At 45.1% G+C, this 17,029-nt stretch overlaps 1 protein-coding gene across 1 annotated transcript in view; it reads left to right on the forward strand.

Moving 5' to 3' along the window:
• Nucleotides 1-322: 322 nt before the first annotated feature.
• The window catches only part of LOC127674482 (transcription factor SPT20 homolog), a 45,459-nt gene continuing 28,752 nt past the window's right edge, over nucleotides 323-17,029 (forward strand). The window contains exons 1-2 of the mRNA XM_052170248.1: nucleotides 323-2,626; nucleotides 8,347-8,377. Of these exons, the coding sequence (XP_052026208.1) occupies nucleotides 323-2,626; nucleotides 8,347-8,377 (2,335 nt within the window). The remainder of the gene's footprint in view (nucleotides 2,627-8,346; nucleotides 8,378-17,029) is intronic.

The following is a 17,029-nucleotide window of genomic DNA, read 5'->3' on the forward strand; positions in this document are numbered from 1 at the left end:
TCCGAAGGTATGGGGGGTTTTCGAGACTTGCAACCATTTTGAGGTAGCTTTCGGGTCGTTTTTGGTTTGTCTTTGCTGTGAAGTCGAGGGCTCCTGGTGCAGCCCGGACGCGCCTCGCTCGTGTCTACGCGCCAAAAGTCCAGTGAGGCGTCCGCTTTGGCGGCGGGACATGGCTTTCTTGGAGTCCGTGTTAAATTCAGCCTGTGTGCTCCTAGGCAGAGTTGTAGACTTTTTGTAGGACAGTTACTAGAACTGCCATGATTTCGACCGCACTCCGCCAACACGTTTTGTTTTTCTTTAAAGGTTCTGACTCTTTATTACGATGGAGCGAACTTTCCAGGAGGCTTTCGAGTTGGCGGACGATATCATTGAATCTGTCCGGCAGCAGCCGCCTCCTCCGAGACTCATGTCCACCGGGGAAAAATCTCTTCATGAAAAACTGTATGACATTTATGTCGAAGAGTGTGGAAAAGACCCCGAGGTGGAGGGCCTTCAAAGCAATGTCAACTTGCTAGAGAAGCTTCTGAGAAGGGAGGCGTTGCCATGTTTAGTGGTCAACCTGTACCCAGAAAATCAGGGCTATTCTCTCATGCTGAAGGACAAAACTGGGTCGTTTTCAGAGACCTTTCAGTTGCCTTATGAAGTACAGAAACTACTTGAATACTTGGATGCTGAAGAGTTACCTTCTTTTCTGATTGATGTCCTGGAAAAGTCTCCTGTGAATGTATTTCACTGTGGGTGTGTCATAGCAGAGATCCGAGACTACCGGCAATGCAGTGACATCCACCCTCCTGCGGAGCTTGGTGCAGAGCCTGCTGTGTCATCTGATGTGTCCTCTGCTGCGTCACCTCTTCCTGGTTACCAAACTCGGCATATTCTTTTACGGCCAACGATGCAAAGTCTAGTAAGCGATGTAGAGTCCATTACAAGTGATAACCGTCAGTGGACTGAGGAAGAAAAACTTGAGCTTGAGAGCCAACTGATTTTAGCTACAGCTGAGCCGCTGTGTCTGGATCCCTCTGTTGCTGTTGCCTGCACCGCCAACAGACTGCTGTTTAATGAGCAGAAGATGAACACTGACCCCGTGAAACAATGCTTCAAGAGACGTGCATCCCCCTCTCTGGATCAACAGGAGGTGTCATCTGGGTATACATGTCCCCCTGACTTCACAACTATGACTTCTTTCAAAAAACAGGCAAAACTAGGGTCAGATGACCCATCTGACCTGACTGTTACTGAAACAGCTTCATGGATGCAGGGACCCTTTGAACTGACCACGCCTTCAGAGATGGATGTGCAGACATATATTAACGAGGTGCCATCTCTGCTCTTTGATGATGAAGAACCAAGTGTCCTGCAAGTTCCTGAGGTAAAATACGACTTTATGTTTGATTATGAGGATGACAGTCAGCTATGGGAAATGAATCCAAATATTATGAAGTCCCTTAATGATGATCCACTTTTCTCTGGTGACATTGGGCCGTTTCCAGAGGATAGTATTGATAGCCATTTGTATCTCCCTCACATGTCCCTGGATGATTATTCAGATGATTTCATAGCTCGGATAAACTCTGAGCCTAGGGAGACAGTGGATATGTGCCAAGGGTCTGACCAGAGTGAAGCCAGGTGTTCAGGCAAGATGGCAGAGGGTTCTAGTAGCTCAGTCTGTCTTCCTGAGCCCTCCTTGGAAACAAAGCCCACAACCAGTCTGGTGCAAAAGCCCACAACCAGTCTGGTGTCAAAGCCCAAAACCACTGTGGTGTCAAAGCCCAAAACCAGTGTGGTGTCAAAGCCCAAAACCACTGTGGTGTCAAAGCCCAAAACCAGTGTGGTGTCAAAGCCCAAAACCACTGTGGTGTCAAAGCCCAAAACCAGTGTTGTGTCAAAGCCCACAACCAGTCTGGTGTCAAAGCCCACAACTACTCTGGTGTTAAAGCCCACAACTACTCTGGTATCAAAGCCCACAACTACTCTGGTGTCAAAGCCCACAACTACTCTGGTACCAAAGCCCACAATCAGTGTGCTACCAAAACCTGCAACCGGTCTGGTACCAAAGCCCACAATCAGTCTGGTAGCAAAGCCCGCAACTGTTTTAGTGTCAAAGCCCACAACGGGTCCAGTCCCAAAGCCGGCAACTGGTCGGGGGTCAAAGTCCGCAACCGGTCTGGTGTCAAAGCCCACAATCAGTGTGCTACCAAAACCTACAACAATTTTGGTGCCAAAGCCCACAACTGGTCTTGTGTCAAAGCCCAAAACCATTCTGGTGTCAAAGCCCGCAACCACTGTGGTGCCAAAGCCCACAATCACTGTGGTGGCAAAGCCCGCAATTAGTGTGGTGCCAAAGCCTGCAACCAGTCAGGTGTCATCCTCAGTCTTAGAGCAGGAAAGCAGAATTCCTCCACCACTTGCACTTACCCATATCTCAAAACAGGGCTCCGCAACTGTCAGCCGTGGTCAAGATGCACCACGTGCTCCTAAGACAACCACTGTGGTTCAGCAGACCACTGTGAGCATAAGCAGAGTTAGAACCCTTCCTCCAGCTGTCCAACCTAATGCTAGGTCATCAGAAAACAAGCCAAAGGTCCAGCACCCAGTCAGCACCACTACCACAACTGTAATCAATGTGGTAAAGTCTGTAACAAAACCGGCTTTGGTGGGTAGTTCAACCCAGGGCCTAGGGTCTACCATTAGCATCCCAACTGCTGCAGGAATCTCTCAAAACAGCCCTCAAACAACCAGACAGCAACTACCTAGGCAAGTTCAGCGCCCTGTGAAGTCACCTATGCAGCTCATTATAAATAATACGGCAAGTCCCTTAACTGTAAAGCTTCCCCCTGGCTCTATCATTTTGCGCCCAGAGCCTCAGAAGCCACCCCAGGGACAACCACAGCAGATATATGTATTGATTCCAAAAGAGCAGCAGACACCCAGGGCTCCTGCCCCCCCACAGCCAGTGCTAGCAGCTTCCTCCCAAGGGCCTAATACTCAGCAGTTGTCCTTGCTAGCTCAGCAAACTAGTCACCTTAGCACTGAGCAAACTGGTGGGGCCATAGGGGTTCAACCAAGCCATCCATCTGTGGTGGGTCAGGTAGGCTCCACCCAGCAGAGTCACAGGCAGAATGCTCCTTCACAGAGCTTGGAGCTCTCTGCTGCCGGAGTACAGCAGGGGCAACCTCAGGGTCAGAATGTGCAGCTGAGAATCATACCACGCATAGTTACTGTGAACAGACCAGGTCCTCCTCGCTCTGATCGTGGGCACGCATCTGGGGAACCCAGTGATAGAAGAACAGGAGGCCCACCAAACACCCCCAAATCCTAAGTCTTAATTCTCTTGAAAATGCACCAGCATTGAGCTAGATCAATTCTCAATTTTTACTTCATCTCTGGTGTTTTGAATGCCCCAATATATTGCAATTTAAAATGCAAATAAATAAACAAACCCCACAATACCCAAGATTCACATAGAACCAGAGAAAGGATATTAAACACTGAGGCAGTTTTGCCTGTCATTCTTTTTGCTTTCAATATAGTCATGTTTTTTGTAGTGTCCCAATGTGATTTCACATCCAAATGTTTAGTCTCTTCCACATTGTCATTAGATAAATAGTAAAAGGTGCAGTAGCACAAGGCTGCCCAAATGGCTCAGCAGTTAAGAGCACTTATTCTGTCAAGGACTGGAGTTTGGTTCCCAGCACCCATGTTAGGCAGCTCCCAGCCTGCCTGTATGCCTAGCTCCAGAAATTTGCCTTCTCTGAGAACTGACATACAGGTACCCCTTCCACACAAAGAGAATTCAAAATAAAATAGGAACTTCAGATATGGTCTAAAGATTTGTTGCTCTTGTACAGGAACCAGGTTTAGTTCTCAGCACCCACATAGTCGCTCACAAACATCTTTTAACACCATTTCCAGGGGATCTCACACCCTCTTCTGATTTGTGTGGGCACCAGGTACTCATATGGTATGCATACATGCAGTCAAACTCCCAAGCACATGAAATAAACTTAGTATCTCTTTTTGTAATTGCAACAATGCACTTTTAAGTTAATAATTTAGGAATTATTTGTAAATGAGATTTTTGCTATTACATGTATTTTGCTATTTTAACAATTTTTTGAAGGAAGGGTATGTCCTCGATGAGTTTTTTTTGTTTTTTTGTTTTTTAACTTTTGGAGACAGGGTTTTTCTAGGTAGCTCTGGTTGTCCTGAATTCACTGTGTAGACCAGGATAGCCTAAAAAGTCATAAATATCCACCTGCCTCTGTCTCTCGAGTGCTGATAGTAAAGGTGTGCTTTACCTGGCCTGCTTGCTTAGGGTTGTCACACTGACTTTGAGTACAGCCGAGGCTTGCACCCCCGCCCAAGGGTGCCCATGGCAGACTGTCTGATGAGCTTCCAGCCCTTGGAAGGTTTGCCCTGGCAGAGCCCCTCTCTCCTCCAGACCCTGCCACGGGCCTGGAAAAGGCCATCTGGGGTGGCTCCCTGTGGCTCTCCTTGTGAAGCCATTTACATGTGTTAGAGCATTCTAGGTTACTGGCATGGAGGAAGTAAGGAAGCACTTAAAACTCAGTCTTGCAGACTGCTTCAGTGCCCACAGCTGTCAAGTGGGACGTCCCCCTCCTCTGCCCCCACCCCGTTTAGTCCTCATTGATTGTTTGACACCCCCTGCCTGCTCACCTCATCTCAGGTTCCATGTTTCAGTGGCCTGGGCTGCTCTGCCCTTTAGAGGGTTGAGATTGGATCAGTTCTGTAGCAAACATTTATCCACATCTCCACAGCAAGGCACAGCTCCTTAGCATTTATGACACTGGCAGTGCTGTGCGGCCAGCCCTCTCTCTGTCTCCAAAACATGCTCAGCACTTCAAAAGAAGCCCTGGACCCATGAATCCCTAAGCAGGGAGGCATCCTTCCCCTTCCCCCTTCCCCTCCCCCAGTCCCTGGTAACCACTAATTTCCTTTGTGTCCCTATGAATTGGATTATTTGAAGTGTTTATATTAGGTGAATTTTACAGTGTTTTATATATACAACTTTGTACCTTTGGTGTCTGCCTTTTTGCCTGGCAGGTGCTTAATGTTTATTCATATTGTACTGTGTACCAGCACTTATGTCCACCGTCCCTTATCTGTATATGGCCTGATCTGTTTCTCCACATCTGGGCTGTTTCCACCTTTGGCTATTGTGGGTAGCGATGCGGCCGTCGGTTATGGACGGGGACTGTTTTACTGCTATGTCTTGTTCTTTTGTAACTCTGAAAGATGATCTGCCTACATGAAATTTGCCTCTGTAAGCAAGTGCACATGTATGTTTGTTTGCCTTTTTCCCTAAGAAGAAATGGAAACTTGGTCTGTCAGTTCTGAAAGAGGTTAGTTAGCAAAGGGACAGGTGACCGAGATCGTCACTGGCGGAAACCTGTACTGAGGTCCGCTGGTGCTCTTCAACAACGACTTGACCTCCTCCGGGCACGCTGGTCACATTTGCCACCAGAGTGACAGCGAGCTGACTGGAGCATCCTGGACATTGCTGGGAGCGGGGGCCTGCGCTTGGAGAAGTGAACTGGCCCAGTGAGCAGTTGCAAAGAACTTGAGCTCAGCCTTCAGAGTGAAGCAGACCTGCCCTCAGAGCGCCGCCAGTTTTGGTGTCCTTCCTCCTTTTGCTCTGTAAGTGGCCCACTCAGGTACAATAGGCAGAATGTTTTGCTCCAGTGATGTACCCTTCCTTTCAGACAGACAAATAAACTCACCTTTGTTTCTAGTCACTGTTCAGTAGCATTTTTTTCCCCTCCCGTGGTCTCCATTGTAGTGACAGTTTGTCTGTATCCAGGGGTTTCATTCCTATATTTCTTTCCTCCCAGCGGACAGAAATATAGTTGTCTTTTTATTTTTTATTTTTTTGATGAAGCTGGCATCACTGAAATGCCACCAGGCCATCTCATTTGTTAGAGAAAGATGAGTCTTGCAGGTAATGGACAAAATGGATTTGCACTCTTTTTTTTTTTTTGAGGTTATCATACAATTACATCAGTTCCCCCTTCCCTTTCCTCCCTTTAACCCCTGCCCTATATTCCCCTCCTTGTGTTCAAATTCATGGCCTCGTTTTTCATTGTTAGGACATGTATGTGTATATATATATAGTTTTAAATGGTGCTTGTATGTCTGTTTTCAAGGCTGACCATCTGCTCACAGATCTCTCACTGGTGTGCCCTTCCTCAGGAAGGCTAGTTCACTCACTCTCGGCGGTCCTTAGTTACATATAGTTCTTTGTGTAGGGTTGAGGCCTTATTGTTAATAGTGGGTTGTTGTTTGTTTTTTTTTTTTTTTTTTTTTGCAATTCTATCCTGTATGTGCATATGAACCAGCCACACTGAACATGAGGCAGAGGACATGGGAGTCAGTTCTATCCCTCTACCTTCTGTGTCCCAAAGATCAAACTCAGATCACCAAGTTTAGTAACAACTGCTTTATGTGCTGAGCCACCTCACCAGTCCTGTAGTGGTGTTTTTTTGTTTTTTGTTTTTGTTTTTTGTTTTTGTTTTTTGTTTTTGTTTTATTTGTTTTTTTTTCCCCGAGACAGGGTTTCCCTGTATAGCCTTGGCTGTCCTGGAACTCACTCTGTAGACCAGGCTGGCCTCAAACTCAGAAATCTGCTTGCCTCTGCCTCCCAGAGTGCTGGGATTACAGGAGTGCACCACCACCGCCCAGCCCTGTAGTGGTGTTTTTAACAAATATCCATTTTGGTAAAATTGAATACAACAGTCCTCCATATCCAGGATGTTCATGTATCATCTGCAAGAAAATATACTCAGCTGCTTGAAACACCTAGGCCTTCAAATATAGGATACATCCACCCTTTGCCCATTCTCAGTATGTGGAAGGCACAGTTCTGCTTACAATGTTTTCATCTAGTCTTTGAAAGGAGGAGCACCTTCATAGAAGCAAAGGGGAAAGGGGGATGGTGTGGGGTTGTTTTAGAGGGGTAACCAGAAAGGAGGATATCGTTGGAAATGTAAATGAATAATGATTAATAAAAAAGAAAGAATCCCATACAGTTTAAAAAAAGGCCGGGTGGTGGTGGCAGCGGCACATGCCTTTAATCCCAGCACTTGGGAGGCAGAGGTGGATTTCTGAGTTCGAGGCCAGCCTGGTCTACAGAGTGAGTTCCAGGATAGCCAGGGCTACACACAGAAACTCTGTCTCAAAAAAATATATAAATAAATAAATAAATAAAAATAAAGGAAGCAAGTCGTCGGCCTAAATGATGTGCTCCGGGTTACCCAGCTATGAAGTGCCAAAACCAAGATTTGGGCTTAAGCCTCCTGGGGCCAAATCTTATTCTTTCCCACACCATTATCCCACTGCCTCACTAATGGCAAGGCTAGCCACTGGGGCAGATTTACACAGCAAGGATATTGCCAGAATCACTTTAAGAACACAAGAGTTATTCTTTTCAAATACTTGTTACCCAGGTTCATTCTGCCCACCTGACAAGAGCATAGGGGACTTAGTTGCAGACCAAATCTTTTTTGTTTTGTTTTGTTTTTGTTTTTGTTTTTTGAGACAGGGTTTCTCTATATAGCCCCGGCTGTCCTGGAACTCACTCTGTAGACCAGGCTGGCCTCAAACTCAGAAATGCCCCTGCCTCTGCCTCCCAAGTGCTGGGCTTAAAGGCATGCACCACCACTGCCTGACTGGCAGACCAAATTTTAATGATGGTTATCACCTTGCTCTGCCCCCTTGAGCTGCCTGTTAATAGCACGTTCTTTGAGGGTGGGCCTAATGACTGGTCAGTCCTAGTGAGTAAACATTTACATCTTGGCACTATAAATTTTGATTTATAACCAGCATGGTTAGTAAACTACTTTTCTTTGGGGTCTTTTGTGTTCCTTTAGCTAAATTCCACTTGTGCAACTTAATGTCTCCTAAGCAAATCTATTAGTACATCCTTTATAACATCATTCTATTCACTTGAGTTTCTTCTGCATCAGTGGGAGCACCCATCAGTAAAAAATACTGTATAAAGGATGCCACAACACTAAAAATACAAAGTTTCAGGAATGATAGCTCAAACTTGTAAGCCAACACTTTGGAATCTGAGGTAGGAGGACTGATTGCCTGGGGTTCAAGGCTGGGCCTGGGCTCCAAAGGGAAGCCCAGTCTCCACACTGCTCCATAAAACAAAATTATAAAGGGCCTTAAGATTTTTATCCTGCTCTTAAGACAAGTTAGCCTGCTATCATTTTATGGATGTTGGAAGAAGACACGAGAATCTAGTCAAAACAAAGGACTTTTATTTACAACGTGGTAAGCAGCGTGAAATACAGATTTACATTCATTCCTTTCTCCCTTAAGTCCCATGAAGGCACCGGCAATCCAGGCCCAGGTAAGTGTGGTACATGCAGTGAAAATGTGCCACAGCTGAGAAAGCCAAGCGCAGGAAATAGCAATGTTTTAATTTTTTCAGATTTATTTATTTTACATGTTTGAGCATTTGCCTGCAGGTATATCTCCACCACATATGTGCCCGTAGAGGTCAGAAGGTGGCATCCCATTCCTTGGAACTAAAGGTATGGGTAGTTGTGAGCCATTATGTGGCTGCTGGGAACTGAATCCCAGGCCCTCTTCAAAAGCATCAAGTTCTTTTAACCACTGGACCTTCTCTCTAGTCCAGGAAATAGTGGTGCTTTCAAAAGCTGCAAAGTGGCCCACCCTGCTCTTGAAGGAACTTTTTTTGCCCTGAACCCCATAAGGCCATAGCAGCTTTATCTCCTAAGGTTTTCTACTATACAAACTTGTAAGAAAGTAGGTTTAGAGGCCTGGAGATGTCTCTGTGCTGGTATTTCCTTCAGGTCTACTCTGGAACCAGATAGGCAGATGGTATACATACATACATGATGTAGGCAAACATTCATACACAGGGAACAAAAAAGTGTTCTGGATTCTGTGGTCACCCCAACACATGCACCTACATACTACACACACATACATATATACACAGAGAGAGAGAAACTAAAGAATATTAAAATATATTTTTTAAAAGAATATTGCAGGGGATATAGCTCAGTGGCAGAGCACCTCCCTAACTTGTGTGAAGCCCTGAGTAAGAGTCCTAGTGCTAAAATTAAAGGCAAACAAAAATAACAGGAGGGTCTGGGGAGAAAGCTCACTTGGTAATGTGCTTGCCTTGCAAACATTAGGACCTGAGTTCAAGCCCCAGAATCCACATTTAAAAATCAAAAACAAAACAGGCTTGTTCATAGACACTGGTAATCTCAGCGCTGTGGAGGTGAAGACATGGGGCTCCACAGCTGGCCCAGCCGAGCCTACTGGGAATCTTGTCAAAAAGTGAGGTGGATGACTCTTCAGCAGCAGTTCTCAACCTGTGAGTCATGAGTCCTGACTCTTTTGGGAAACCTCTTCTCTCCAAAAATATTTACATTATGATTCATAACAGTAGCAACAAAAATAATTTTGTGGTTGGGGGTGCGGTCACCACACCATGAGGAACTATATTAAAGGGTCGCAGGTTGAGAAGCACTGCTCTAGAGGAGTGGCACTTAATTAAAGTTGTGCCCTGACTTCCATATGCATATGTGCACATGAGCACATACACATGTCAACACATACATACAAAACAATGACAGAGGGAACCAGGTATGGTGGCACACAAGTCTATAACCCCAGCGCTGGAGCCTGGCGGATCGTGCAATCTTGCCTTTAAAAATTAAAAGATAAAAACGAAAATTAAAAGATTGTCAGAAAGGCACAGTTTAAAGAAACAAAAGGACTGTATATCATAACTATGTCATTAATAACATAGCAACTAAATATATAAAATTATAAAAAGAAAAACTGGGATCTAGTCTTTGAGAATGGCCACTTGTGCCGGACGGTGGTGGCACATGCCTTTAATCCCAGAACTTGGGAGGCAGAGGCAGGCAGATTTCTGAGTTTGAGGCCAGCCTGATCTACAGAGTGAGTTCCAGGACAGCCAGGGAGACACAAAGAAACCCTGTCTCAAAAAACAACAACAACAAAACAAAAAACAAAAACCCACGAGAATGGCCACTTCTACAGGCTGGGAAGAATGTATGCTGGAAACTGAGAAAGAGTGATGAATAGAGGGATGGGGAAGGGGTGGGAGGCTGGAGAAATTGTTCCGTGCTTAAAACACTGACCTTGCAAACCTGAGGACCCGATCCACAGAACCCAGACACATTGCGGGTGGGTGCGGCAGCCTGCCTGAAATTCCTACAAAACCAGACTGTCAGAAGATGCTGTCTAGCCATACCAAAAAGTTCTAGGTTTGATTGAGAGACCCTGCTTCGATGAATGAGGTTTGGAAGAGAGACCGAGGATAATGCTCTATCTCAACCTCGGGCCTCCACATGTGAACACACGTGCATGCGCAAACCTACACATATACATGCATGCCACATACATGTGAAAAATGTAAAAAGAGCTGGAAATGGTTATAAAATTCCCGTACCTACAACAGACACCTCCCTTCCTGCACCCCCCCCCACCCCCGTGCCCTGCCCTGCCCGGCCAGCAACAGCTCACACTGGGTTCCCAGCTCTGGTGAGAAAGGCCAGGCCCTAGGTGATGGTTCTCCTGCCTGTGGGGAGTTTTGCTGCAGTGGGCTTTCGCCATTCTTCAACATCTGCAATTTGAAACAGATTGTAATTGAGATGCACAGTGCTGAATGGGATTCTTTTTGCTAAATGGGAATTTTGTAGGCATGGAGTGTGGTTAAGAAAAGAACAGCTGCCCAATGTATGGGTGACATTGTAGAACACACTAGCATGTGGAAATAACAAGAGGGTGCCCATTATTTCCCATTAAGAGATCCATTTAACATTCTCAGGCTTAAGATGTCTGCCTATCTTAAGACAATGCAATGTTTCCTACCCAATACAAGTCCTTTCTATGGCCCAATCAAGAATCTGTCTTACTGTAAAATTGTAGTGATAAATTTGGAGACTCTCCCTAATATCTACAGGAATTACAACTATTTAATATTGGCAAATGCAAGTCCCTGTTCTGTGCCTTTACATATTGGCTTTTCCCTCACCCCTAAAACATGCATGCACGCACATCCACATTGCACACACATCCCAACCACACACACATCCACACTGCATGCAGGTCGACGCCACACACAGGTCCATGCCTCACGCAGGTCCATGCCACACGCATATCCCCAGTCCCCACCGCAGGCGCATCCCCACCGCAGGCACGTCAGCACGCACGACTTATTTTCTGGAACAGGAAACATTTTCTTCTGAAAGAAAAATAGCTCCTAACATAATGCATAGTGATCAAGATGTCTCTTAAGTTTCTGTCCCTCCCTGTTCCAGTTTTTCCTGGTGCTTTGAATTGAAGAGTATGAAAGGAGTTGGTGCTAGGGGCTAAAATGCAGCTGTCCTCATTTGAAATGGAACGAGATAAAAGATAAGGTTGATGCCCCCAGCAACCTCTTTCCTAGTTGACTGTACTTTTTTACTGAGTAAAATATTTGAAAGTAGCTAACAGCATTCATTTCACTCTCGAATTCTCTTGGCCAAAAAAGAAAATTAATACAACCCAAATACAGTGCCATGTACTATATTTTGTACTAAGACCATCTGCACTGCCATCTCTGGGAGCTCATTAGAAATTCAGGCCATCTCTTGGGGACTGGAGAGATGGCTCAAAGGTTAAGAGTATTGGTGGCTCAGTGTTAGAGATCTCGGGGGTCCAGGTTTGTTGAGGCTGCTAATCTTCCTATGGGTCACCCTCCTCCTCAGCTTCTTCAGCTTCTTCCAGCCTTTCCCTAATTCAACCAGGCAGCATCCAGGAGCTAGTCTGAGGCCCCCGACACATATACAGCAGAGGACTGCCTGGTCTAGCCTCAGTGAGAGAAGATGTACCTAACTCTTGAGAGACGAGGCCCCAGGGAGTGGGGAGGTCTGTGGGGTGTGGAAAATGGGGGGCGGGGCGTAGGGACATCCTCTTGGAGACAGTGAGGGTATGGGGGGGCGTGGAGCAAGGAATGGGATGAGGAACCGTCAGAGGACAGAACTGGAGGGAGATAACAACCAGACTGTAAACAAGATTAAAGATTTACAAAAAAAGAGTATTGGTGGCTCTAGCAGAGGACCAGAGTTCAATTCCCAGTACCCACATGGCAGCTCAGAACTGTTTGTAACTTCAGTCCCAGGAGACCCAACACATATACTTTTGGCCTCCACAGGCACCACACACAGAAGTTACAGAAATACATGCAGACAAAACACCCACACACACTGTGTGTGTGTGTGTGTGTGTGTGTGTGTATGTGTGTGTGTGTGTGTATGTGTGTGTGTGTATGTGTGTTGTGCTTTTTTTAAAAGAAATTTAGGCTCCCAGGCTGGAGATAGATCAGCAGTTAAGAGCACTTGGTGTTCTTACAAAGTTTCTAACACCCACATGATAGTTCATAACCACCCACAACTCCAGTTCCCCAGAACCTAACATCTTCTTTTGACCTCCATAGGCACCAAGCATGCATGTAGGCATGCAAGCAAAACACTCATTCTGAGAGAGAAAGAGAGTGGGTAATACGAAGGTACTCAGGCCAGGGAGGCCACACAGTTGGGAGAACATGTACCTAATGTGTAGAAAGCCCTGAGTGCCCTCAGAAGTACATTAACAAGATGCAGTGGTGGCAGGTGTGGTGGCAGATGCCTTTAAACCTAGCACTCGGGAGGGTGCAGAGGCAGGTATTTGAGGTCTGGTCTACATATTGAGTTCTAGGACTGACAGAACTATGTAGAGAGACCCTGTCTCAAACAAAAATAAAATATTAAAAAATTTAAAATTGGAAAAACAAAAACAAAACAAAACAGGCCGAGCACTTGGGAGGTCAATAAAGGAAGGTCAATCAGACCTTCAGAGTCTTTCTTGGCTTTACAGTGAGTTCAAGACCATCCTGTTTAGGGAAGGGAGGGAAGGGAGGAGAGAAAGAGACAGAGACATGGGCAAGCTATACCCCAGGACCCCAAAATCTCTAAGTCGGAATGAGCATTTTTTCCTTTGACCCTTTCACGGAGTCTGAGAGGTACTACTGTGGAAAATCTGGCAAGTGACAAAGAATGCAGACTCCCATGTCTGCCCTCGGATGCAGCCCAGCTCTCAGCCGCTTTGCTGGATTCTCCCGTCCATAGGCCTGCTCCCAGCTGAAACCTGGACACTACTTACATGGTTTCGGGTGATGGCTTATAGTCAAGATCTTCCTTCCTTCCTTCCTTCCTTCCTTCCTTCCTTCCTTCCTTCCTTCCTTCCTTCCTTCCTTCCTTCCTTCGAAACAACGCACCCAAGCTGCACTTACACTCTTAATCCTCCTGCCGTATTACAGGTGTGCAAATCGCCATGACCAGCTCTCAGTTCATATCTTAATCCTGATAAAAATGTCACATAACTTGGGTTCAGTTGCCTTGGTCATGGTGTCTTGTCCTAGCAGTAGAACAGTAACTAAGATATCAATTACTTATGCTAAAAGCAGTTTAGTGTCTCAGATCCAACATAGGCAACTCAGGGATGTGATACTTTGCCAATAAAACCATCTCAGAACACTAAGAACTCTGTAGATAAATCTCAGTGATATGCTTGCCTCACATGCAAAAGGCCCCAGGTTCAATCCCTACAGCCACAAAAAGATGAAAGAAAAAATAATGCTAAGACTTTAAAAGCTTTTCTACAGCTGTTTTGTTATTTCTCTGTTGCAGAATATTTGATCACACCGTGAACCCCGAGATTGTGTTAATTACTGGGGGGAAAAGCTGTTTCTAGGGGCTGGAGAGATGGCTCAGGGGTTAAGAGCACTGTCTGCTCTTCCAGAGGTCCTGAGTTCAAATCCCAGCAGCCACATGGTGGCTCACAACCATCTGTAGTGAGATCTGATGCCCTCTTCTGATAGCTACAGTGTACTTACATACATAAAATATTTTTTTTAAAAAGTAGCCAACATTTTTAAAAAAGCTGTGCTCAGCCCTTAGTACACACCTTCAATCCCTCACAATAGCATTAAAGTTAGTTTATAGAAGGAAGTACCCATGATTGAAAGTGATGTCTAATTAAGAGGCAGAGAGAGAGAGAGAGAGAGAGAGAGAGAGAGAGAGAGGCAGTTTTACTGGAACAGTTGTACAGAGACTGAAGAGAGAACAAGCTAGACACAGGTGAAGACAGAATGGGCCAGAGAGAGTGAGAAGGAGCCGGAAGATTAGAGCAGATGGTCTGAGGCCGAGCGGGGCACTCGGGAGAAGCTCAGAGAAGCCAGGCTGGATCAGTTAGCTTGGAGGAGTTTGAGCCAGAACAGCTGAGGTGAGCTAGCCAGCCAGAGATAAGAAAGAAAGAGAAAGAAAAGAGTAAGCTTAGGCCTAGATTGGATTATGTGAAAGCTAGAAGCTTCCAGGACTAGGCATAGATTAGCAGATGGAGGCAGTAAATTCCAGAGATAACAATTAATACAAGAGAATAAAAGTTACCTTTACATTTCTCTAACAATATTTTTCCTAGCAATGTAATCTTTTCCTTCCATATTTGCCCCAAGAACCTGATTTTTTTACATAGAGCACCTAGCCTAGTTCTTCTGATAGTGCTTAAAACTATCAGAAACGCTGGGCAGTGGTTACGCACACCTGTAATCCCAGCACTTGGGAGGCAGAGGCAGGCAGATTTCTGAGTTCGAGGCCAGACTGGTCTACAGAGTGAGTTCCAGGACAGTCAGGGGTACACAGAGAAACCCTGCCTCCAAAAAACCAAAAAAAAAAAAAAAAAAAAAGAAAGAAAAGAAAAGAAAAAAAGAAAAAAGAAAACCAACTATCAGAAACTACATCCCAACCAGGTGGCAGGGGTGCACACCTTTAGTCCCAGCACTTGGGAGGCAGAGGGAAGTGGATTTCTAAGTTCGAGGCCACAACTTAGATCGACAAAGTGAGTTCCAGGACAGCCAGAGCTATACAGGGAAACCCTGTCCCAAGGGGAAAAAAAGGAAGAAAGAAAAAAGAAAAAGGAAAAAAAGGAGAGAGGATTACATCTCTTCAGATGACTTCATTCTGGGCAGAATACATGGAAATATGATTTCCACATGCCTGCCTTCTGGCTTCTTGGGGGTTTTATTTTGTCCCACATGTTTTCCATACATGTAACACATGCTCAGCTTTGGCTCCTCCCATGAAAGGGACGCTCTAGTCACCCAAATTGTAATAGCAATGTCCTTTGTTGCTTCTGACATCCCTCCATTTGAAACTCTAAGACTCTCTAAGAGTCACCCAACTAAGTTACCACCATAGAATAGCTCTTTAGAAAGAGCAGCGTGGTCATATATTATCATCTGTTATCTCCTTGAGCCAGATTCAAGCCTGAAATTTCAGCTCCACTTAACATTGAACCACATATCGTGAAAACCATTTTCTCTCCGGTCAAGTATCCCTTTACCAAGGTGTATACTTGAACTCCTTCTCCATTTGGGATTAGTAATTCCCAATGAGGCTAAAATCTAGAGTAGTGAGAAAACCATTGGCCCCATATGACTAGTCATTGTCCGTTCTAGGGATGGGGCTAGGATGAGGGTAGGTGAGATATTAATTCTCCAGGGTTATGCAACTATAGCCATAAATGTTTATTTATTTATGTGCATTGGTGTTTTGCACATGCAAATTGGTTTTCCATGTCTGTGTGAGGCTGTCAGATCTTGTTACAAACAATTATGAGCTGCCATGCGGATGCTGGGAATTGAACCCAGATCCTCTGGAAAAACAGTCAGTGCTCTCACACCCCGAGCCATCTCTCCAGCCTGACATAAATCTTTTATATTACTATTATTGTTGTTGTTGTTGTTGTTGTTGTTGGGTTATTTAAGGCAGGATCTAGATATGGAAATCACTATGTAGCCATGGCTGGCCTAGAAATCACTCTGTAGATCAGACTGGCCTCCAAATCTGTCTGCTTCCACCTTCTGGGTGCTGGGATTATAAGCACCCAGATTTTTTATTTTTGTTTAAAAATTTGCATTCATCATAGATTCTTTGGCTCAAACATTTTTTTCAAAATACTGCTGACAATATTTTTGCCTTTAAGGGTTTTAAAAAACTTTTACCACTACATTAAATTTTTATACTAGTGCCTAACTTAATTTCACCTTAGTCCCAAGCTCGAGGCCTGGCGATCAGGTAGGGTCCTTTAACCCCCGTTTGCATGGAGCCTCATGTACCTCTCGCTTCATCAAGCTAAATCTGCCAGATACCCATAGCATCCAATGATCAATCCCTAGTTACATTGACGATGCTCAGCACAGCTTTATATTCTCTTGAATTTTCACAAGCAATAGCTTCCTAAACCGTTTCCCTTGGAATAGTGGCCATTTTAAAAAGAGGGACGTCTGGTATTAAACTATGTCGGAGACAGGAAAGAGAAAAGAAGAAAATGCCAAGGTTTGAAAAGAGTGCCTACTCAGTTTTCTTTCACAATTCTGATGCTAAGCACCTGACAGCAGAGAGGCTTGGGCAGAAGCTCACAGGAGCACACCTGTAGACCACAGCAAGTTAGCTTCGTGGAGCTAAGCATTGCCAGGAAAACATTGCTTCGGGGGTCTTGAGAGACGGTTCCTCCAATATAAGAGGGAATAGGGATTCGAACTTGAAAGGCAGATAGATGTTAAGGGATTCTGAGGAAATCTTAAGGAAGTGTTAGTGTGTCCTGGGTTCCATATTGTCAGGACACAAGGGCAGTACAATAATTGGCAATCTTGTGTTTTACAGGTCAGGAGAATTAAGACAAAGCTCAAATTGTCAATGTTAAAGGAGCTGACCTGGTTAAAGAGTGGCCTTTTTTTTTTTTCCTGTCCAATTCCAAACAAGTGGCATTCTTGGGACATTATTTATTTCCCATGAGTGCTATTTTGGTGTACCTGAAAACATCATGGCCTCACTCCCAACGGGGCTGGTTTTCACTTCCTTAGATCCTCCTTTGGACAAGGGTCATCGAGCTGAGCCTGAAGGACTTTGTGCTCAGG

Source organism: Apodemus sylvaticus, chromosome X (assembly GCF_947179515.1).
Source record: "Apodemus sylvaticus chromosome X, mApoSyl1.1, whole genome shotgun sequence".
Classification (NCBI taxonomy): Eukaryota; Metazoa; Chordata; class Mammalia; order Rodentia; family Muridae; genus Apodemus; species Apodemus sylvaticus.